Source organism: Pogona vitticeps, chromosome 15, assembly GCF_051106095.1.
Source record: "Pogona vitticeps strain Pit_001003342236 chromosome 15, PviZW2.1, whole genome shotgun sequence".
Lineage (NCBI taxonomy): Eukaryota > Metazoa > Chordata > Lepidosauria > Squamata > Agamidae > Pogona > Pogona vitticeps.
Genome location: NC_135797.1, coordinates 596,978 through 620,144, shown reverse-complemented (window position 1 = coordinate 620,144; position 23,167 = coordinate 596,978). Strand labels below are relative to the sequence as shown.

Below are 23,167 nucleotides of genomic sequence, written 5' to 3'. Positions count from 1 at the left end.
GTGCAGCCAGCTAAGGGGAGGGGGCACAGGGGTCCTGAGGCTTTAAGGAGCCTGCCCTTCTGAGCCACTCTTCATGGCAGCCACAGCAGGGAAGGAGCTATGTTTGCTACAGAACAAAGATGAAGGCTCCTCTGTTGTCCAATTCATATTTTTAAAACTGCTGACCAGGCAAGCTGAGCTCATGTATGCTACTTCACACTAGTCACACAAAACTTCCTGCTTCCCCCCTCTATTTGGGAAACAGCTTGAATAATAGTTGTTTTAAGGGCTGTAACTCCAGCTCGCTTCCATTACATTTACTAACAGGAAATTCTGCAGAAGGTAGAGCGCCCATACAAGCAGCAACATCTCAGAGCTGAAGCCAATCGACAGCACCCCCAATCCTGCTGTCCGCAAACACCGAACTTCTCCAGGCCTGATCCGAAAAGAGTGGTCCTTCGTCAGGCCTTTCCTGGGCTGTGCACCCCCCGGCCAATGGGAGACATGGACTTTGGTGAGTGACAAAGGAGCAAGCCAGACTGAGTCCCACCTGGCACAGCTTTCAAGGCCACCCACAGGCTGGGCACTGCCCGGATGCCAGAAATGGGCAATAACTAATTGATTCATTGATTCATTACCTTTAGTTCAAGGAAAATTTAAAATTTTCTTTCAATAGTTTGATATCGCAAACAATATTTTCAAGGAATGAAAAATATTTCTCATTGCCTTACCTTGTTATTGGCCAGTTTATTGCAACATTAAAAGACTTGCTTCTTAATTGAATAACCAATCAAATATTAAACTTGTAAATGAACTAAAGCCGCCTAGAGTGGTCCGGTGGTCCAGATAGGTGGGGTATAAATCAAATTAATAATAATAATAATAATAAAGGGTTGAACACTGATAAATGAGCCCATCAGACGGTTTAACGGTAACACAGAAGCTCTAGCCCCAGTGTTCCCAAGCTCTCCAACATGGCTGGTCAACCCTTGCTGAAATGAGTGGGGGCTTCCTTGCAGGAAAAAAAAAGGATGCATAAGCAGATTTATAGGAAAGCTTAAGGGTTTGAAAGGCACCACAATTCCAGCCCCAAAAGAATACCTGAGAGTGACCAGAAGCAGATGAGCTGTGAAGAACTTGAACTTGCCCGTCTCTGTTTGTTTGTTTGTTTCCTCCCTCCCTCCCTCCCTCCTACTTTCTCTTCACTCTGTCATAGAAAATAGGAGGGATAACTCCTCTTCTTAGTCAAAAGCCAATCTATGACAGAACACACCCATTGAAGCAACCACCAGCATGCAACTTGGGAAAAGGCTGCTTCCGTGGTGCTCCTCTTCAGCTCGTTCCCCTCGGTCCTATCCAGCCACTGCCCCCAATTGCTGTGCCAGTGAGAGCCCTCTGGAGGAATTTAACAAGCCCGGCCCCTTGTTGATTCAACAGCATGCTTCAGTGACCCCCAAGCAGGCGCCTGGCTTCCCTCTGGCCATTATAAATCTCTTGCCTCGGGAGGCCCACCCATCTGGAGAAGGGGGCCATGGAAGGGTCATGGACTGTCAGAGCACGGTGCTGGGAGGGCCATGGACATCCTTCCTTCCATCCATCTCCCATCCCATGCTTTGGCCCACTTGGCATTGATGTCTCAAGAGCGTTTCGGCATCCTTGCCCTGCCCCTGACACAGGCACCCACAGATACCGATTCCTCTGCTCTACAACAAAGTGGGTCACCCGGCCTCCCTCGGAAGCCCCGTCACTGCTAACAAGAGAATTCTCACCACCACGGAAGACACATGTGTGAGTCATGCTGCGCTTCAGGCTTTCTTGCCATGTCATCCTGACTCCCATTTTCAGGATCAGTTCTGAGAGGCAGGGCACTATTTTGCCACAAAAAGAGAAACAAAGGGATTCTTTGAAAGGACTCTGTCACTGCTGACAGAGAACATTGGGGCCATCCATCACTGGTGCCTCAGCCACCAACACGAACAAGCAAATAACCACCTATCCCTTGTCACCAGTCACAGCATGAAAGGTAGATATGGGGACAGAGGGTGAGGCCATGCAGCTCAAATCCTACAGACAGAAGGTCTGCCTCATGACAAGCTGATTTTTTTTCCTCCAAAGCAAGGCAACAATGAGGACTATGGTCTTGTATAAACAAAAACAAAAACAAACACAGCCCAAAGGTCTAGAAATAAGCTGCAGAAAAGCAAAGAGCGGCCATTCTTTGGGTGCTGAATTCTGCCACTAAGGCCACATCCTGACCCCTTTTCCTGCATCTGTGCAGATGCACCTCTCTAATGAGCAACCCCTGGCACCTCCAGAATCCTGCACTTCCTTTTGTAGTGGTTCCAGTCTGCACTGAGGACACCGACTCCACCCAGCCCCTTGGAGACCTTCCAGCCAGCCATATTGCTGGCAGCCTCTGTGAGAGCCTCTCCAAATGTTATTCATCTTCTGGAAGGCCCAAAAAAAGGGGAGGGCGGGGGGTGGAAGGAAAAAAAATCCCACCCTTGAAGAGCCCCTTTCCCGTAAGTGGTCATTAATTAAAGCCAAACCATGGTACAGGGAAGTCAAATGACTTCACAGTGATTAAAGCCTATTACTGCCGAGAGAAACAGCACGCATGATAATTTGTAGCTGATAGGAAACTGTGCTGGTGATGCCAGCTCGCTTGTTCTGCTCTTTATGGATCCCTCCCTCCCTCCCTTGTCACCATCCTGCGTCAGACATCAGGGCTCATCCCACCCAATGCTGTTGGCATTTATGGATAAGATTGGTAAGAGCTTTTAGTGACGGCTGGCAATTTTGTTTCAGATATTTTTTGTAAGAATTTACCAAACTTCTCAGATTTCTTTCTAGCTCAGATGAAAAGAATTTAATGCAAAATAGGCTTGTGTTTGGAGTCCCAGACTCCTTTGCCTGCAGCCCCAGATGCCAAGGGAACCTTTTTGAAACTGAATGGGCCAATACTGGGGCAATCACCCACTCTTTCACCACAGCCACTTTCCTTGCAACCCGAATTCTTTCATTTATACTCTTTTTTTTTAATGTGCTTCACAGCCTACCTAGAAGTAGAGTTCTACTTCCCACAGCCCAAAACATCTCAAGGTTTCTCTCCATCTGTGCTAAAATGCGTGATCATAAAGTAGCAGATGTCTTCCAGTTCTCTCTTCCGTTGCCCGTACTCTTTCTTCAGAGCAAGCTGGTTGCCTTCCATCCATGCCATGGTCTCCTCACACATTTCTAGCACCCTCCTCTTGGCCCGGTCATCCAGGAACTTCTCCTGCACGGCAACCCTCTTTAGCTGGAGAGTGCTGGATTCTAAAGAGTTCAGGGCTTCGATCTTCTCTTGTTCTGTCTTCTGTTGGGCTCTGTACTCTTCCTCCTCATGTATGATCTGCTCCATCTCTTCTCTGTCCAGCCGGCCGCTGGTGTCTGTGATGGTGAGCTGGTTGGAATTGCCTGTATTCCTTTCCATGGCAGAAACAGTCAGAATATTGTTTTGGTCAAGTTGAAAGGTGATCACAATAACTGGTACACAACATGGTGCAGGTTGGAGGCCAGTCAGAGTAACTGTTCCAAGGAGCCGGTTGTGTTTTGTCAGGATGCACTCTCCTTCATAGATCTGCAAGAAAAGGCTGCTTTGATTATCTTCTGTGGTGGAAAAGTTTCTCATCTCCTTTATTGGGATGGGAGAATTACACTTGACCACAACATTATGCCTCCTACTGTCTCCAGGCCTAAGGAAAGAGGCGTCACATCCAACAGGAGAAGATTCTGTATATTTTGGTACCTGTGGCCAGTCAAGACAGCAGCTTGAACAGCCGCCCCATGAGCCACAGCCTCGTCTGGGTTGATGACCCTGCACAAGTCCTTCCCATTAAAGAAATTTGAATCTTCTGGATCTTTGGGATACGAGTGGAGCCTCCCACAAGCATAAGGTCATCAACCTGGGTCTTTTTTTATCCCAGCATCCTCCAGTGTTCTCTCCACATGAAGTACAGAAGAAACAAAGAGGAGAGTAAGGATATGAAAGGGTTCCAATTGATTTTTTCTCTCTCAAACCTGGCATTTATGAGGCTGTACTACAAGCATGTACAAGTCCCCTTATGGGATCTTGACTCACTGGGATGCCAAAGGTTATTTGGGCTTGTGCTACTGGATATAATCTGTTATTCTTGACCTCGAGGTCAACCCTAAGATAAAAGTGCATCTCGGCTGAGGAATCCTTCACAGCCCTTCGTCAAGACCTATATCTGTTTTTTAAAAATAGTATCCTTCCTAATGGTTATAGTATTTTTAGTGCTTCTAGTGCTACTGTGTGTGAGCAAAGCCATATTCCACTGATTTTTATTTACAGTTAATCAAATTAAAGGAGAAATTGTTGGTTGAACTTGAAAGTCAACTGGTGGAAGTTTATCTTTGCAGTTACTGTCCCAACAACCTGTAGAAAGTTTATATTCTGGTGGCAGAAAGAAGTTCAAGACTATTACAGCTCCCACTAAGCTCCGCTTGGTGCTATGTGAGAGAACCCATTTCACTCCCTACAAGTTCTCCCTCGGATGTTTCAAAACCAAGAGCTGGATGGTCCTGAGAGGTCCCAGTCCTCTTTTTATTTCTCTACATCAGCCTTCCCACACAAGTCATGATTTCTTGTTCTCTTCAAGCCTAGATGAACTCTAGTCAGTCTTCACTTCTGTTCATGTGAAACAAGACAATTTTAAATGTTGGTTTTAGAGCTAGCTCATTTCACTAAATCAGCTTTCCTAAGACTGGTGCTTCTCCAAATCTTGTGGTATAAAATATGTGGGTGGCATGGAAAATGGCTCCCCTTCCTTGATAGCCACCTATCCTGGTCCTGCTCTCCCGTCTATACAACAGGGAAGAAGCCAGGCTCCTCTTTGGTGTTCTCATGTAGACAAACTCCTCTTCCTTTTCCTGCTCTTGGGCTATTGCTACTAGCACTATTTTTTCAGAGAGTAAGATGGATTCTGTGAAACCTCTGAGAAAAGGATAACACTGGGCCCAAGGCTGTAGGTTTTCTCCTTCACCAAAACACTTCAGTCTTTCCTCCACGACCAAGGCCACCTGCCTTGAAACAAAGAATGGGAATAAAATTCACCGCCACATCAATACGAAATGTGCACTGAGGAAAACTAGATTCGGTGCATATTTTCCTGCAGCAGAAGAGGAGAAAGAAGAGGTATGCAGGGTACTGCAATAGAAACATGCACTCACCCTTAGCTCTCCTCCTTGTCAGTTCTGAGTGAGAGGCAAAGCATCAATTTTATTCTCTCTCTCTCTCTCTCTCTCTCTCTCTCTCTCTCTCTCTCTCTCTCTCTCTCACACACACACACACACACAACACACACACACACACACACACACACACACACACACACTCTCTCTCTCTCTCTCTCTCTCTCTCTCTCTCTCTCTCTCTCTCTCTCTCTCTCTCTCTCTCTCTCTCTCTCTCTCTCTCTAGGCCTTCCTCCTTGTCTAGTTTCTTGCACTGTCCTTTACCTATTACTGTGTTTTCTCGAAAATAAGACAGGGTCTTATATTAATTTTTGCTCCAAAAAACATGTTAGGGCTTATTTTCAGGGGATGTTCTGTTTTACAATCATGTCATCTGATTGCTGCACAATGCTGCACAATGGTGGAGGGCGGGGTTTCACTTAACTCGGGCTTATTTTTGGGGTAGGGCCTATATTACGTGCAAGCTGAAAAATCATACTAGGGCTTATTTTCAGGTTAGGTCTTATCTTTGGGGAAATAGGGTATTTTTAAGCCCTTTTGGACAAGAAAAGGAGGAGGAGAAATAATAATAATAATAATAATAATAATAATAATAATAATAATAATAATAATAATAATAATAATAATAATAATAATAATAATAATAATAATAATAATAATAATAATAATAATAATAATAATAATAATAATAATAATAATAATAGTTAAGTAAAACATAACTGCGAAGCCATCTCCTTTTTTTTACCCATACTTTTAATGTGCCCTGTAGGTGGTACAATGCACTCTGGCCATTTCCTGATTTATTCCATTTCCTCATTGGGTTCTGCCTTGTCTGTCATTAAAGTCCTGTTCTGATCTTCGTGAGATGTTCCTTCTGCCCTCTCGCTCGGACTGAGGGCGCTGCAAATGGAATCCCACGCCTCCTCCAAGTCTTTCTGCCGCTGCTCGCATGCTTCTTTCTCCGCCAAGGGGTTCCCTTCCAACCAGGAGGTGGCGCTCTCACACATCTCCAGCATCCTCCTCTTGGCCTGGACGTCCAAGATCTGCTCTTCTGCCACCCTTTTCAGCTCAAGGGTACAAGACTCCAAGGAATTCATGGCTTCAATCTTCTCCTGCTGGGACATGTCATTCACTCTGAACTCCTCAGCCGTCTGCACTATCCTTTCAATCTCCTCTTTGCCTAGACGGCCACGGGTGTCTGAAATGGTAAGATGGCTGGTGTTTCCTGTCTCCACGTCCCTGGCTGAGACAGTCAGGATATTGTTTTCATCAATGGAAAATGTGACTACTATGACAGGGACCCCACAGGGTGCTGGTGGTATGCCTTTCAAGGTGAACGTGCCCAGGAGATGGTTATGTTTGGTCAACGCTCTCTCCCCTTCGTAGACCATGAACAAGATGGTGTCTTGATCATCTTCTGTGGTAGTAAACTCCATCGTTTCCTTGGTGGGAACAGGCGAGTTGCGCTTGATGATTGTCGCCATGACTCCACCTTGTGTATTGATCCCCAAAGACAAAGGAGTCACATCCAGCAGGAACACATTCTGCATCTTTGGGGTCCGGTTCCCCGTTAAGATAGCAGCCTGAATAGCTGCACCGCAGGCCACCGCTTCATCGGGGTTGATGCCTTTACACAACTCCTTCCCACTGAAGAAATCTCTCAACAATTTCTGGATCTTGGGAATGCGGGTAGAGCCCCCAACCAACACAATATCCGTGATCGCACCTTTACTCATCTGGGCGTCTTTCAGTGCCCTTTCCAAGGGCTTCAGTGTAGCTCGGAAGAGGTCAGAGCAGAGATCTTCGAAGCGCGCTCTCGTGATGGTCGTGTGGAAATCTATCCCGTGGCAGAGGGAGTCAACAGAGATGCTGGCACTGGTGCAAGAGCTCAAGGTACACTTGGCGCGTTCAGCCGCAATCTTCAACCGCTGCAGGGCCTTCTTGTCCAGACGAAGATCCTTCTTGTGCTTTCTCTTGAACTCATCAGCAAGGTAATCCACTAGCCTTTTGTTGAAATCCTCCCCACCCAAATGAGTGTCTCCTGCAGTCGCTTTCACTTCAAAGATACCGTCTTCGACAGCAAGGATGGAAACATCAAAGGTGCCTCCACCCAGGTCAAAAATGAGGATGTTTCGAGGACCAGCCTCCTGATTCTTCACATCCAGGCTGTAGGCGATGGCTGCTGCGGTTGGTTCATTGAGGATTTTGAGGATCTGGAGGCCCGCGATGGCTCCTGCATCTATGGTGGCCTGGCGCTGGGCATCGTTGAAGTAGGCAGGCACCGTGATGATGGCTTGGGAGATGGAACCTCCTAGGTAGGCCTCGGCAGTGTGTTTCATCTTGGCCAACACCATGGCAGAGATCTCTTCTGGGTAAAAGGTCCTTTGCTTGCCCTTGTGACACACCTGGATCTTGATCTTATTTTCGTGATTCACCACAGTGAAAGGCCAGTGCTTGATGTCCTCCTGGACAGTGGCATCTTCATATCTCCTGCCAATCAACCGCTTGGCATCGAACACTGTGTTTTGGGGGTTGAGAGAGGCCTGGCTCTTAGCTGGGTCCCCAACCAGGTGTTCAGTGCTGGTAAAAGCCACATAGCTGGGAGTGGTCCGGTTTCCTTGGTCATTGGCAATGATCTCTACTTTGTCGTGCTGGCAGACAGCCACACAGGAGTAGGTGGTACCGAGGTCAATTCCTATAGCCAGGGCATTTTGCTTAGGCATGGTTCTGCCGATCACCTTTGGGTTAGGACTGGTGGGCTAACGGACGACTGGAAGGAGAGGAGTACTCCCATAAAGAGTGTTGTTTGCCTCTCTCACTCACGGGGTCTCTCTCTTCTCCTTCAAGTTGGCAGACCAGGGTTTAGATTTTTGCTAGGGATCGTGGCATCTTCTCCCGTGCCTAGAGCTGGGCATTACTTGGGCCTTTTCCTGCTTGGGCAGGGTGTCCACTCTCACCTTGCAACCCATTCTGATGACTTCACCATCACACATCACAATGGAGTGGAGCAGATCATCTGGAAAAGGCCAGCCTGGACCAGGCCCTGTTAGCTCCAAGCTCCTTCCCTCCCTTCCCAAGATTGATGTAATTTTGCCTAAGAATATACGGCTGGGTCAACGATCTCATCCACCTAAACATCTCCTTGCAGCCAGAGAAATAGCAGGGTCCTTGGGAAGGCTCACAAACTGAGCATCAAGGTAGGAAAGGTTGCATGTTCTTCGTGTGTCCCTTCTTTCATTACGCAGAAGGTATACTGCTGCTGCACATGGATGGCAGTAACTGGACAGGCTGATCTTATGTGCACTTCGTACATCATAGGAGGTCACAGGAATATAAACAGGAATAGTCCATGTGAGTCACACAACCATGTAGAATTTCGTTGGCAACCCTCTCCACTTGTTTCCTACATAACCTTGTAGGGTGGGGATGGGATACTAAAATCAGTAACTTGCCCCAGGATCAAATAAAGGATGATGCATTGCAATTCTGACCCAAAGCATTCCCCAAAAGAGTAGGAATAAAATGTGGTGAAATTAGTACAAGAGAAATGGACTGCTTGGTGTGTGGTTTTAAAGGAGGGATGATTGTTTAAAGAAAGCTTTTTCTCAGGCATTTGATACCCACATCAAGAGTTTCTTCCCTCCCAAAATGAGGACATGGTTCACAATTAAAGGGGGAAAAAATTAACAGCTACTGCTAAAAGCTGGTCAAGTTTGAGTAGGAAAACGGACACTACCGCTTTACAGTAAAGCAGACTATAGAGCTACTGTGTCAGCAGTGACCCCAGGGGTCAAAGGTGAAGGGTTTCCCAGGAGTGTCATTGATAGAGCCATCTTTGATGAGAAAGGAACCTCTATACAGATGTCCCATCATTACCATTAGAATGTGTAGCAAAACTCAGACTGCGAAAGAGAGTTTTAATGGAATGTAATTAAAACGGCACTGTTGAGCTTTCTTCCACCCTCCAGTCCTTCTCACTTTCTCCCGCCTGCACACCCCGTTTAGACCCTTAACCCTTTGCAAGGCATGGTTCGTGACTAGCCTTGCGGAGAGGAGGTATTTCGGTTCCCTGTTCCTGTTTTGAATTCCAAGGAGAGTCATAGGCAGGAGGGGGAGAAAAAATGGGGAGACGAGATGTTGGCATTGTATGAACACCTTCCCTTTTACAAAGAGCATCCAAACACCCTGCTCTCTTTTAGAAATTAATTTAGTGCCAGTTGCTAGCACTGTCCCCTAAGTGTAGATTTCCAAATCCTCAAGAGTACCTTTTGCCAACATTCTAGGTTTTTAAATGTTTTCCAAATTTGGTAAATTTGGAAAACCGAAAGAAAAATGATCTCCCATTCCCACTAGCCAAACTCAATGGGTACAGCTCTTCCCAGAATGGAGGGACCATGTCTGACGTATAGGTATTAAAGGTGAGGTGCTTTGTCTAGCATACCTTATATTTTGATCCCTGGATAATCTTTGTATGACTGATGCGGTTATCTGGTTCACACTGGAATCAACTCTTTCGGGGATAAACGTCAGCTGTGATGGACCACCACAGACTTACGATCAAGGAGGGATGCTATAAAGTTTTTATTCAAGTGCACTTAGGGCTTTAGGCACTTTAGATCCTGACAACATCACGGAGCAAAATACGGTTGGCAAATTTAAGTAATCCCTAACTTGACTGAATACTCAGATATTCAAATAGAAGCTTTGAGGATAACCATGACAAGCCCTGGGAAATAAACTAATGGCTGGAATCCTGTTGCGCTGCTATGCTTGCCTAACTCCAAGTTATGCAAGCGGTAGCCCTAAGCTGCACCAAGGAGGAAGTGCTATTCATAAAGTAGGTCTGCAATAATGGCACTGTGACTTGTTCAGCTGATTGCACAATCAAACTGAGCAATGTGGACTGCTTGGGCATAACACCTGCATGGTTCTACAGGTACTGTATAACTTTACATTATACTAACTTGGACATAATTTCAACCATTGCAAAAGTTTTGGTTTCTCATGCATTCATTTAAAAAATGAACACACAAACGAGCTCATATTCATTTCATATACCAAATGGAAAAGAATAAATTGCAAACATTGGCAATTTCCTCTGAACTGCAGCCTATTAATGGAATGCACTTGTTGTTAGTTTCTGGGAATTGCAATTAAAAGAAAACACAAATTTCTGGGCTATGGCTTAAAACTAGCCTCTGACTAGCTGTCTGTGCAAAAAGAAGGGAGGGGGAGCAAACACCCCCGGTACACTTTTAATCCTTAAAAAATCAAAGGCCAACTCCAGAGCCTCAGATCCTTGGTCCCACAGTATGTGACAGAGAGGGAGAGAGAGAGGAATACAGGGAAAGGGAAAGGGGGAAAAACAAAACAAAGGATGGCTTCTTCCCTTATTGTTCCCAAAGAAAGATAAGAATGTGCAGAGCTAAGAAACCTGATTTTTTGGGGGATGCTAATTGCCTGCATTCTGGGAGCTGAGTTGAGAAAAAGTAGCCTTTCCAAACTCTGAGAATTCAACAGTAGAAAGCTATTGTTTTATCTTCTGCTCTTTCAGTCCTTTTCTTATGAAAATAGATTTGATTTCGATGAATAACGTGCATGGACTACTGTAAATGTTGGACAGAATCACGTCCTCCTAGCTAAAGGCATTTTACTGTCTTGGCTAGGAAAATTCTCTCTGCCACACACATACCTGTGTACACACACAAACACATGTATGCAGACACCAGGGCACGCACACAATATTGTTTGTTATCATTAGCAAAGGTCAATTTAATTGTAGTAACAGAATATAAATCATCCAGGATGGGATTTCCATGCCCGCCTACCCAGATTTTCTCAGAGCAAGCTTGACAAATCTCTTGCCTGCCTTGTCCCTGAAGCCCAGTTTGAAAATTCACTCACCCCTTTCACAGTCCTGCCTTGACCTCTTGCTCTTCTTCTCAGACACAGGATCTGTCCTTGTCTGCTTCCCTAATATTAAAGGATGAAGTATATCATAGTCCTCACACCATCCATCAAGTTGCCAGCCCTCAAGATCAGGGTCACAAATAAAAAAGCAGAGGTCAATTGGGAATATACAGAGAGAGCTTGCAGGGGCAATGGGAAGAACACAGAGAGGAACAGCTCCGTTTGTGAGACAAGATTAAGAACAATATTTGGGGTGGAGAGAGTTAAAACCTTCTATGTGTTGGCTGCTGCCAGGTTCAGTAAGATGACCACACAGACAGACAGACAGGCAGGCAGAGACAGGATCTTATTATAAACAAGATTTTTGCCATTTGTTCTGTTCTGCTCCATTCTATTGCCTCTTCTGTCCTTTCACTTCATGTTGTGATTTTTCTTAGAGCTCCATTTATCTGTATATATAAATGGATAATTCTGCAATTGATTGTTTCTGCTGCTTGGGTTTCTATTTTTTGCTTTTAGGCACAAGCTGTTTCCATCCACCTTTGATGTAGATTGCAAGTTATTTTATTCAAAAAATAATATTTATTTTTATTAATTTAAAAAATGGGTGCACAGTGAGGAACGGTAAGACATACATTGACAATGTATTGAGAAGTGGCAAAGCCCTGTTTCATTTCAGCAGAGATACTAAGGGGGCACCTGGTTCTTATGGGGCCATCCTGATTATCCTCAGGGCAGTCCTGAGAAGCAGATTAGCTTGAAAAAGCCACCAACCTGCTATGTTTTCTGGCTAAAAAGGGGAACAGGAACCCCAGCCTTCAACTTGTGCTGGTGTTTCGGCACACAAACACCGAGGGCTGAGAAATGGCTTTTTATTACCCACCCCATCACTGGGAGCATAGTGTTGGCTACAGTTCTTTATGATTTGCTTCTTTGAACACTTGAAAGATAGCGCCAAATAACAGAATTACACAAAGTACTACACGGGCTGCTGCACATGAGTTGCCAAATAAGGAAACTGAATTGCACTACCTGGTTCCTTAAACTGCCCAGGGAGACTTTCTTTGCCATTGGATCGGCCAAGTATCCTCTTTGACCAAGGGGCAGGCCTCTTCTTGGAGAAAGTTTGTCTATAATGTTCCTTCTTGGGTTCAGATGCAAAATTATAGATCACAAGCCCACTGCAAATCCAGGTGGGGCAGATGAGGGAGCCGTGTGCCTGACTGCCTGCTGAGCCCACGGGCTGCTCACTACGGATAGTGGGGAACTCCCAGGCCCCTGATCTTTCTCCCTCTGGGTTATCCTCTTTCAATCAGACTTTGGAATCAGCAGCACTTCATACCAAGAACAAAGCCACAAAGAAGCGAACATCATTGTTAGCATCTATTCATGTTACCTTTTTTTATTCTACTAATTTTTTCTGCAAGGTGAGAAAAGTATTTTTAACACATTTTCTTGGTATGCAGTGCATTTTGGGCCCTGCCCTGTATCGACTCTGGTTCACTTTAAGGTCTGATCCTGCCACAAGAGAGATTCTAGTTGATGTTCAAACAATCAGACTTTTGGACATCCTCCTCTCTTAATGAAAATGGAGCCACCTCTTCAGATGGACTGCAGGAATTTTCCTGGAAGGGCAAAGCTACGTAGAAGCAGCATGTTGGCATAATCTGCACCCACACTGTTCAAGGTGACCACACAATGCCTCTTTATATATATAAAATAATAAGTAAAGCTAGGGTCCTGGAGAGTCAAGGGCCCATCTCCTTCCCCCATGAACACCCAGGCTGCCCCACAGGTGCCCCCACCAGCACCACCACAATCCTGCATCAAGATTCCTCACTGCCTGAGGTCAAGCTCCCAAACACAGATGTGTCTCGGAAAAGCATCTGTCCAGCCTGAGACAAGCAACTCCCAACCCTGTTGCCGCCTTCCACCCCATTGTTGTCCAGCCCCCTCAACACTCACACAGGCATACTTTTTTGTGTGGCAATGTCTCTCCTCCCCCCCCCCTCGTTTTATTTCAATCTAATTGAACAGGGAGTTTTGAAGATAAAAGCTGGCAGGGCTAATTACACCTCATTATTCCAAAGGCTCCCTCATGCCTCACTTACTCTCAAATGCCGGCAAAGCGCGGGGGAGGGGCAAGGCTATTAAGGAGAAGGCCTTGGTTGAAAACAAAGTTAGTTAATTCACACAGCGAAGCAGAAAAGAGAGGGCTTGTGTGGTTTCATTCTTTGCTGTCTCCTCTTTTCCTTTATTTCTTTCTTTTTTTAAAATTTGGGAGCAGCGAATATGCAGAGTCTCCCACTGAAAAAAAATGACAGCAGCAGTGTACACAAGAGGGAAAGAAAGAAAGAAAAGCAAATCACCCGAGAAATGCTTGTGGGATGACCAGTAATGAAAAATCCACATACAAACACACATAAATCCCACCCTTTGAGATTTTTCTCTTCTGGAGTGGGATTATTTTTTCCCCAACAGTTTTGGCTACAAACTTTGGAAAAGGAAAAAGAAAATGGAGAAAAATCAGTTCAGTTTATCCTTGTGTGACAGCCAGAAACGTGCATGTCTGCTTCAGCACATGTACAAATGTCACATCAGAAACAGACAAGGTAGAGAAGTAGGATGGTGCAGTGTGTGGCATATGAGGGTAGAGAGTGCATCCAGGGTCACTGCAAAGATAAAACCTGCAAAAATGCCCCTCTGACCTTACAGAAAGAAGAGTTGGATTCAAATGCCATAGAGGTAGATGATTACAATGATATTAAGCATCAATTCAAACATTTACTTTTAAAAAGTTAGTGGCAGATACAGTTCTCATTCAATGCCTTTAGTTACCTCTGCTGGACATGATGAACCATTGACTTCCAACAAGACTCTCTCTGTGTGAATACAAAATGAAATTTTAAATACAGACTAGAGAAACTCTTCTCTCTCCCTCTGATGCAAGCAAGTTTCATGTTCTTTTTCTCCTCCTGAGCTAGCTGTTTTACACTAATGGCTTCCTGGTGCAAAACAGTAACCTCAGACATCATGAGGACAGCACCAATGAAAGAATGAATGAATGAACAAACAAACCAAAGAAAGAAAGAAAGAAAGAAAGAAAGAAAGAAAGAAAGAAAGAAAGAAAGAAAGAAAGAAAGAAAGAAAGAAAGAAAGAAAGAAAGAAAGAAAGAAAGAAAGATGCAGCACAAAGGTAATGCAAACACGACAAGGGAGACGGCCAGTCCAGAGATAAAAAGTGCACTCCAGCTAATACAGCTATTCCAGACCTATTAAATTAGTGCTTCTGGAGTCTGTAATACCTGCTCCAGATTTCACCTATCACTACCGCTGCCATTTTTTTCTCGCAGCTCTGAATATTAGAGAAGAAACTTGCTAAACAAATTCTGCCTCATGTTGAGATGACCTGATGGTAGAAGGCAGCGGATAGATGCCACAGATGCAGTCCACACTGAAATGAGTCACACTGTGTCATTTGTTTCATTCAAAAGTCTTGGTGGACATAGTATTTTCATGTCTCATGATGTCTAGTGTGAGAAAAAAATGTCATTCAGCTCTTAGATTGCACTTTTCAGATTTATAGGGGCATTTTGGAGAAATAGTGTATGCAAAAAAACACATTTAAAAATGTAAATGGATGAAATGCACACAATGGGGAAAATCTGCAGACATATGCATGCTTTCATCAAAAAGGAAAATGCATAATGAAAAAAATCCATACATTTTGGGGAAAGAAACAAAAATATGCCTTGAGTGTCATGGGGGAATCAAAAACAAAATCTCACTGCCAGAAACAAGAAGAGGAAGAAAACACCAAAGAAAAGCACCAAAATTTAGACTGAGAGACGCTCTTATCCTAAATCAGGAGTCCACCAAATAGAATTTAAAGGCACAAGAATGCACCAGATAGGAAAGCAACAAGTTATATGCAATAAAGTTATGTGGAAAAAAATTGCTGTTCCTTGTTCCAAGGGAAGAATGAAGGTTTATCTCAACATGAACGGATGGGAACAATGCTGACTGGTATATAATAAGGAATGGTTCCTAAAAGATTTTTATAAGTAACTTGTTAAGAGGTAGAAATCCTTTCATGTTCTGCGTCTTCCTCTTATCAGTCATAAAATAAATAAATTAAAAAGCAATGAGCAATGCAACACACCATCTATAAAACATTGCCATGTTTCACAGCAATGAATTACTCTTAAAACACTGTAATGAGTAACAGAAACAATTAACATAGGAAGCTTAAGGATGGGACTCAAACCCTCGGTCCACCTCACCCAGGGGTTCAGGGAGAATTTGTTCCTGGCCCTAACTGGAGATGCTGCTGCTGGGACAGAAGCAGCTCAAAAAGAGGTTGCTGCCTGAGACAAGGACCGGAGCGAGCGTGCCTCCCACTTTCCTTTCAAGCACAGAAAGTCACTGCAGGTATGCATGATGTCAGCAATGACAACGGGGGTGGGGGGGTGGGGGGTGTCACATTTTCCTTAACATCCCAAGGCTTTGTTCTCTAAAAGGTGGAGATGACCATTCAGGAAGAATGGTTTCTGCACTGACCCCCCAACAGCCACAGCCTGAGGCAGCTGCCGCATTCTGTTTCATGGAAGTGCAGGTCCTTTGCCAGGGTTCAGATCTGGGGTTTTTACATGTTGTAAAGTCAGTGCTCTCCTTATTTCCCTATGGCCCTTTCCCGGGGGAGGGGGGAATTATTCACCAGAATCCAGTGGTGGACTGCTTAACACCCAGTGCCCAATTAATTAACATTGGGGGGGGGGCAGAATTCCCCGTAGGAACACACGGAGATACACATATTCTTCAATCTAGGAAAAAATCAGTTCAATGGGATATGTCTGCATTATGTCATTGCACTGATTTCAACAGGATATAAAAAATAAGGAATAAACCACTTACCTCAGGCAAAGGTGAAACTTAACTCCAAAAATTAAAAAGTGAGTCAGACCTCTTAATTATTAAATTTCGAGCTTTGAATTTAAAATGGGGGTGGGTAGGTTGACAAATGAATTTTTAAAAAAAACAATTTAAAGCCAGATCTGCGGTCTTGCTTTTAATATAAGTGAACAGATTTTATAGGTGCAGATTTACCAGGTTTAAAATGTAAAAACAAAACAGTTTTGGTTGACTAAATACAGGTCAGTCTGACAAAGTAATAACCTGGAATTCTTTATCCAAGAATAAGAGATATGAAAAAGATAATTTGCAATGTTTTTGATACTAAAACATTGAAAAAGAGATTTTAAAAATCTCTTTAAAATCCTTTTAAAATCTCTGAGTAATTAGTAAGCTCAATTAATGTATAAATCACTTCAACGAATTCTAATAAAACCAGTTTTTCTAGTAATTTCTTTCCTCAAAATTTTGTTCTGACATAACTTTTTATAAAGCAATTAGTTTTTTTTAATTTAATAAAAATCATAGTTACATAAAATATATGTTAAACCTCTAATATATCAAAAAGTTTTCTTGTCTTAAAGTATTACGCTTTTTAAAAGGACTTTTTGGAAAATACGGACTCATTTTCAACTAATTAGAAAAGCTATAGAAGTTGATCAGGAATGACTAAAAATCCCTCACACGTTTGCCTGAGAACGGATGTTGGTCTATAGAAAAGTTTAAATCATTTTACCTCCCAACTGAGTTCATGGAATTCAAAGGCTGTTTCTACCTTCGAAAGCCTTGAAAAATACACAGCCAATCCCAAATTCTAAATTCACATATTGGTTACCTAAATTAATTTAACACCCTTTTTTGCATTACGCTTCTAATCTTCTTTCTCTTTTTAAAAACAGAATTTTTTTTCTTTGCTACATGCTAAATTCAGGGCCAAAACGGGGGGAGAGGAAGACAAAGCTACAGAAGTCTGGATCAAAAGTATTGCAAACTTGACACAATGATATTCTCTGATTTTTATTGAAACAGTGTTATGATTCTGTCTGGTGTTATGATTCTTAGCTGCTGTTACAAAAACACTTCAACGTGTCCAGCAGGACAAAAACAAATTCCATTTAAATTCCCTTGGCAACAATAGCTTCCAAGACAAAAAATAAAAAAAACAAGCACTGAAACCTAAAACGTCCAAAATTGAGATTTCTGCTTTAAGTTCCATCCCCCCGCCCCAAAAGAAAGCTAAATTAACGACTGAAAAAAAGTCAGCTACATATGTATAAATTGTGCATATATAAAAATAAGTATACATTGTTTCATTTTAGGAATCCTCTAAAATCCCATGCCCCTTTGTTTGTTGACATCGTGAGGAAACTGACCGACTTTAACATCTATAGTCAGCTTTGAAAATGTGTCCTGTTTTATAAAAGTTTCTTTTTTGTATTCTAATAAATTATAAACTATGACTGACAAGTCAATAATTTTTGTTCTTTACTTGCAAAGATTTAAATCTTCCTCTTAAAAAAAAACAAAGTAATTGCAGGTTGTCAGGGCGCTACTTTATTTACTTCCTGTTATGCAATGCTCTATTAACAGAACATGGTCTTGAAGAAATATATTTTCATGGAGCTACTGAAGTAGCATCAGTTAAATGCAAGACAGATGCATCAGTATGTTTACTCAGGAGTAAATCCCATTGTTTTCAGTATGTTTTTCCCCCAGCCTTAATCCCACACTAATTACACACACACACACTCCATCAAGCTCAATGGGGCTTAAAATAGGCAGGAAGGCACACCAAAGCCTTTTTAAAAAATAATAATACTGCTTCTGCTATGGAACAAGCTGTGCTGGGGACTGGGGGTGGGTGGGAGAAGTGCATTTAGGGGAAAAAAAGAGAGAAACCCATTTAGAAGGATTTAGGGGTAATCAAAATACAAGCAAAGAGACTGGATTATCACCTTTCCTTGTTCTCCAGGGAGCGTGTAAACCCTCCTCCTCCTCCTCAGATTATGTTGCTTGATTTTAAATGAAGCAGAAGGATTAGTGGAGAGAACCGGACAGAACAGTTACATTGCTCTGGCACCTTGTGCTACCATAATAGTTATTAAGCCATCATCTGCTTTTTTCCCCTCCTTCAACCAAGAGATCAACAGCCATCAAGGGCAAGCCACCGAAGGGACTGTGGGGTTGTTCCTAAGCTCCATTATACCGTTACCTCACAGTTTCTTGGGGCAACAACAGAAGGATGAGAAACCTTGAAGAGAAAATTTGAGCTGTGGTGTCCTCCTATGGTTATTATAAGTGTTAACTGACAATGAATTTTGTCATCCTGCCCCCCGCCCCCGCCACTAGAGCACAAAGAACTACCTGCAAGATCATCTTGCAAGGAGTTTCAAATCCGTGGCAGCCCACGGAAAGGCAGGTGTGTCAACTTCCACTCCTGGTCAATCGGTCTGTCAGGGGAGTGTGTGTCTCTATGTGTCTCTGTGTTTAAATCACTTCCAGTATGGAAACATGGATGGCTCCACATAATCAGCACAGACCCCACATCCATGGCAAAGCCACAGTGACGGCCAAAGCATCTTCCACCCTCTGCTCAGAGTTCTCACCGATGAAATTGCCATTGTTCACAAAAATTTACAGATGAAAAAAACATATTCCATTTCTAAGCTTTCCAGGTTTCCCATTGCTTTCACCTTTTCTTAAAATGTATGCCTTTTGTTACTGTAAATGGATCAGTCAAAATATGGTTTAAAAAGGTGCTAAAAAGGGCTGCCCAAGGCCTTTTGATTATAGCAATCAGAATCCTTAATCTGGGAGTTTCTTTGCACTAAATGCATCAGCACAAGACTTCCTTTCCTCTCTGTCTGTTCTTTATTTATCTGCAAAAATGGCTTTTAAATCATTAATATTTTGTTAACTATTAATGAACAATTAGCTTCATTCATTATCAAAATTTGTCTATAATCTCTAAAATTGAACTGTGAATGTCAACATTTGGAAAAATTGAGGCATTTGATAGAAAACATACATATGGATGCAGGTAATGACACCTAAGTAGGCATGATTCTCCCACTATGTCCATCATCATATATTATTAGCAAGAAATCTCTAAATCTTAACTTTGAAATATGTTTCCCAAATTTGGTAATTTAATTGTTAAAAAAGCAAAAGCAAAGAGAAGTAGAAAGCAAGTGCGATCTTCAAAAAAATCATGGAATTCTATAAGTATTAACTCATGGTTATTATTCTGTCACAAAGTGACTTCCTTCAACCATATAATGTCCTTTGCAAAAGATAATGTTGCTAACCTTATACTATCTGTTCGTATCTCAGAGAAATGTAGGATGCTTTTGTTAGACCAGGGATGCAAAAATCTGTCAGTTTCATTTTTGCTTGTTTTCAAATTCCATACAATATGAATATTCTTATGAAAAATGAAGTGAAATTTTCACCTAACTCATTCTCGCTTTCCATAGCTTTAAGGATGCAGCATCAGTATGCTGTTGCTTCAAAAAAAAAGTATGCTATTTAGTAATGTTTTGAAATTCTAAGTACCAACAAGTAAATTCCAATGTGTACTCTAATTAATGGGGAAAATATATTTTCAAAACATGATCTTTTGATAGATGAAGTGAGGCTTATCCTCTGTTTGGAGTAATTTTATTTCTCTGATTTTTTGTCTTTTTTTGGTCGTATTTTTATAATCATATACAATTTAAGTGCTATATGTTCACTTGCAGAGTTGCCTAACCTGTGTTCTCAAAAACAGTTTACTGTACCCTACAGACAAACACTGAATTCTACACAAAGGTGAATCTTGGGCCAATAATAATTTTTAAACGCTATTTAAAGAAGTGTCTGTTCATTAACACACAGAATCCTTGAAACATCTACAGAAGCCAACATTTATGGGATCTTGGACCTTGAACAGACCAAGCAAGCTATGCAGAAAGGACAGAAACAATGTTGTACTTTCACCAAGGAAGTGCTGAATTTCTCCAGAGGGTGAAATAGATTTTGCAAAGCATATGATCTCCCTCCAGGAGCCGCAAGTGTATTTTCTTGCATGTCCTTGTCCTTCACAGGGTGATCAGATTCCACCATGACACTGGTGTCACCTTACATTAAAGGACTTGTGATTATGGATTATTGTCTGGATCACAGATACTGATGGAGAAAGCCACCCCTAGAGCTATTTCTTTATAATGTGACTGTTGTGCTTAAGTCAAAGCACTTGTGGTGGATAGAACGGCAGGGGTTCTGGATTCATTTCTTGTGTATGTGTGTAATAGGTATCTCATTTACCAGACTGACCAGTCAATGGATTGTACCATTTATAAAACTGTGTGTAGCAGCAGTGAAATGACATAAAGGCCGTTCTCTTTTTATTTAAATACAGAGATATGCCTAATTTTCATGTAAAGTGGAAGAATAGGGAACAGGCAGAAATTATTTGAGGCATCCTTCACCCTTCCCAGGAAAAACATAGAGAAAGGAAGAAAAACTCCTGGGCTGAAATTCTAGGAATTCTCCTCACTTCTCCTAAACTCTTTCAGGGGTCAAATTCTGACACATAACCTGGGACAAAAAGGCCTTCCTTCCTAATTGCCACATATGTTTTGATCTGTTTCTATTTCAGCTCAAAAATTATATACATCAGCTGCCTGGGATGCAACTCCTATGAAATGCAGTGGGGAAAACCTTCAAAACAAGACTTCCAACATGTAAGACATAGTATTATAATGTGACCAATGTCACTAACATGGATTTTGATAGTGTTGTGTTCCTTACAGCAATGGACTACGGGCTCTTTCCCCTCCCAAACCATGATCCCTTTCCCTTGAAATTCCTCAGGATATTTTTGCCTCAAGACTCACCAATTATGTTTTGAATTGTGTTTTGGGTAAAACATGGGTATAAGTGTGCTTTGATCAACACAATGGAGAGATCTCTAGGGGTTACAGCCAGGGTTTCATCTACAGAGAATAAAAAGGGCAGCTGCAAACAGATACTTTAACAGCTTTCTTCTTGGAGAAATCTATAATCTTTCTCGCTTGCAGGTCAAGCTGCCTACGGAGACAACAGCCACCCTTCCTTGCAGACTCTTTTCTACTTCCTTCGAGTTCCCTAAATCCAGCAGCAGACCATCTGGCCATCAGTTAAGAATCCTGAAGGGCTCAAAAGCTCACCCAAGTGTGCCATGCTGTAGTAATTAAATTTAACTGCATTTCTTTTTCTGAAATCCCAAGGCCAAAACTAAAGACAAGTACACAGGCTTGTGTGATATCACAGGGTGGAGCCTTGTCATGCTACAGAGGTGCAGGCATTTTAACAGCAATTGTGAAATGGTGTGTGTGTGGGGAGGAGGCAGACAAGGAAGACACTTTAAAAGTCGAAATGCAAATTCCTTTAGCAGTTCTGAGGCACACAAGAAAATGAAAGAGGCAAAGGTGCTTCTTGTACAAAGGAAATGTCTTAAAGCTATGACAATTAATACCAAAATTTAAGGTTGCCAGCATCTCTTCTAAGGGGATTTCAGGTCTGAGACCTGGAAAATATGAATGTTGAGTTTAGGAGCCGCCTAGAGTGGTCTTTTAGGCCAGATGGGCGGGGTATAAATGAATGAATGAATGAATGAATGAATGAATGAATGAATGAATGAATGAATGAATGAATGAATAAATAAATAAATAAATAACATGGAGCAACAAAAAGATTCCCCTCCTCCCCAGTAATCAAGGTGAACAGGAATACAGTCATGTTATTTTGGTCTTCACAACATGTTTCACTCAACAGCAAAGTATATTATGAGACCTTTGGTGCTGCTTCGTGACATCTAACCTCTGCTGCCTGAAGTAGCTACTCTAGTCTGCTAAATGGTAGGTCCATGTATCCAAAGTTACCCAGAATATAAATATTTTCCCCCCCTCCCTCTCCAGTAAGACTAGGAATGTGTAATAAATAAAACAGAAAGGGATGAACTGATGAAAATTCCTGCAGCCTCATCTGCCTGAAACTTCAGAACTGATTTCCCACCTCATCCAAACCATAGGCTGGAAAAGTTACATTTTGGGACTACAAAAATGTAACTGTTCCATACTCAGCATGTTTACCTGATAGCAGCTTCCTCACCTCAAAAAATCCCACTTTTGTAGTTGAATAAACAAACTAGCATTTAAACCATTACTAGGAAGGAAGGAAGGAAACACCAGTTTGATTCTGAAAATAATACTGAAGTGCAGCTGTGTCAAAATGACAATAATTATATTTAAATCTCTCTCTCTCTCTCTCTCTCTCTCTCTTTTAAAAGGTACCTTGTGCCATTTGATGGAAGATGTGGAAGGGGTCACACATGCTTAATCCCATATCAGAGTTCAGAAGGATTCTTCAGCAAAAAGAATCAGTGAGACACAGTGATGAAAAATTAAGTTTCTCCTTGAACTATTAGTTCACTTATAAGGAGATCTGATTAAATCCTATCAGCTTTACTCTGAACCCGTTTTTACATCTTGCTTTCACACCTTTAGAACTTTAACGTCAGTGTGCGTTTGTGTGTGCGCTTGCGTTCCTGTATAGCGCAGGTAAGTGCCAGGAGTTCAGAAACAACAAGGTACAACATTAATAGAGAGTGAGGCCATCCATGCCATGAATCAGAGTTCCTCACAATGTGATCTTCCTCCCCTCCCCACAAATTATCTCGTCAGATCCAGGCGAGATATGTGCAATGACTGATTGGAAATGCTTTCTAGCAGGAGTCTTGTTATCAAATGGAAAGAACAAATGCCCTTCCTGCTTTACACAGACAACGGGGATGGAGATTAAACTGTTGGCGACTCTTATGCCAAACACTGCCACTTGCTTCAGAACAAGCCTGCCGTCCTGGCAAAGAATAAGTCTGCCTATTCATCTAAATCGCTCTAATTCAGCCCACCCCGATGAAGACCAATCTTGTGGGAAGAGAGCAAGCGACGTGTGATGACATCTACTGAGATGTGATGGTGTCACTGTGGCACACACGTTGCACTGCGAAGTCATCCTACTCACCCCCTGTTCAAGAAAGATCAGCTGTCTACTTCAGGAAAGCACAACAATCAGAATTACACAAGGCAGGCCT

General features: G+C 42.5%; 1 protein-coding gene and 1 long non-coding RNA gene across 2 annotated transcripts; one reads left to right on the top strand and one right to left on the bottom strand.

Annotated features, from left to right (window-relative positions):
- The first annotated feature begins 141 nt into the window (after positions 1 to 141).
- Positions 142 to 22,548, top strand: LOC110081500 (uncharacterized). The gene is made up of 3 exons (XR_012082097.2): positions 142 to 493; positions 20,693 to 20,777; positions 22,364 to 22,548. It is a non-coding gene; the product is annotated as an uncharacterized LOC110081500 (long non-coding RNA).
- LOC110081499 (heat shock-related 70 kDa protein 2-like) lies at positions 5,984 to 10,671 on the bottom strand. The gene has a single exon (XM_020798226.3). It carries the CDS (start codon positions 7,953 to 7,955, stop codon positions 6,033 to 6,035), a length of 1,923 nt encoding a protein of 640 aa, XP_020653885.2. The 5' UTR covers positions 7,956 to 10,671; the 3' UTR covers positions 5,984 to 6,032.
- Positions 22,549 to 23,167: the final 619 nt, after the last annotated feature.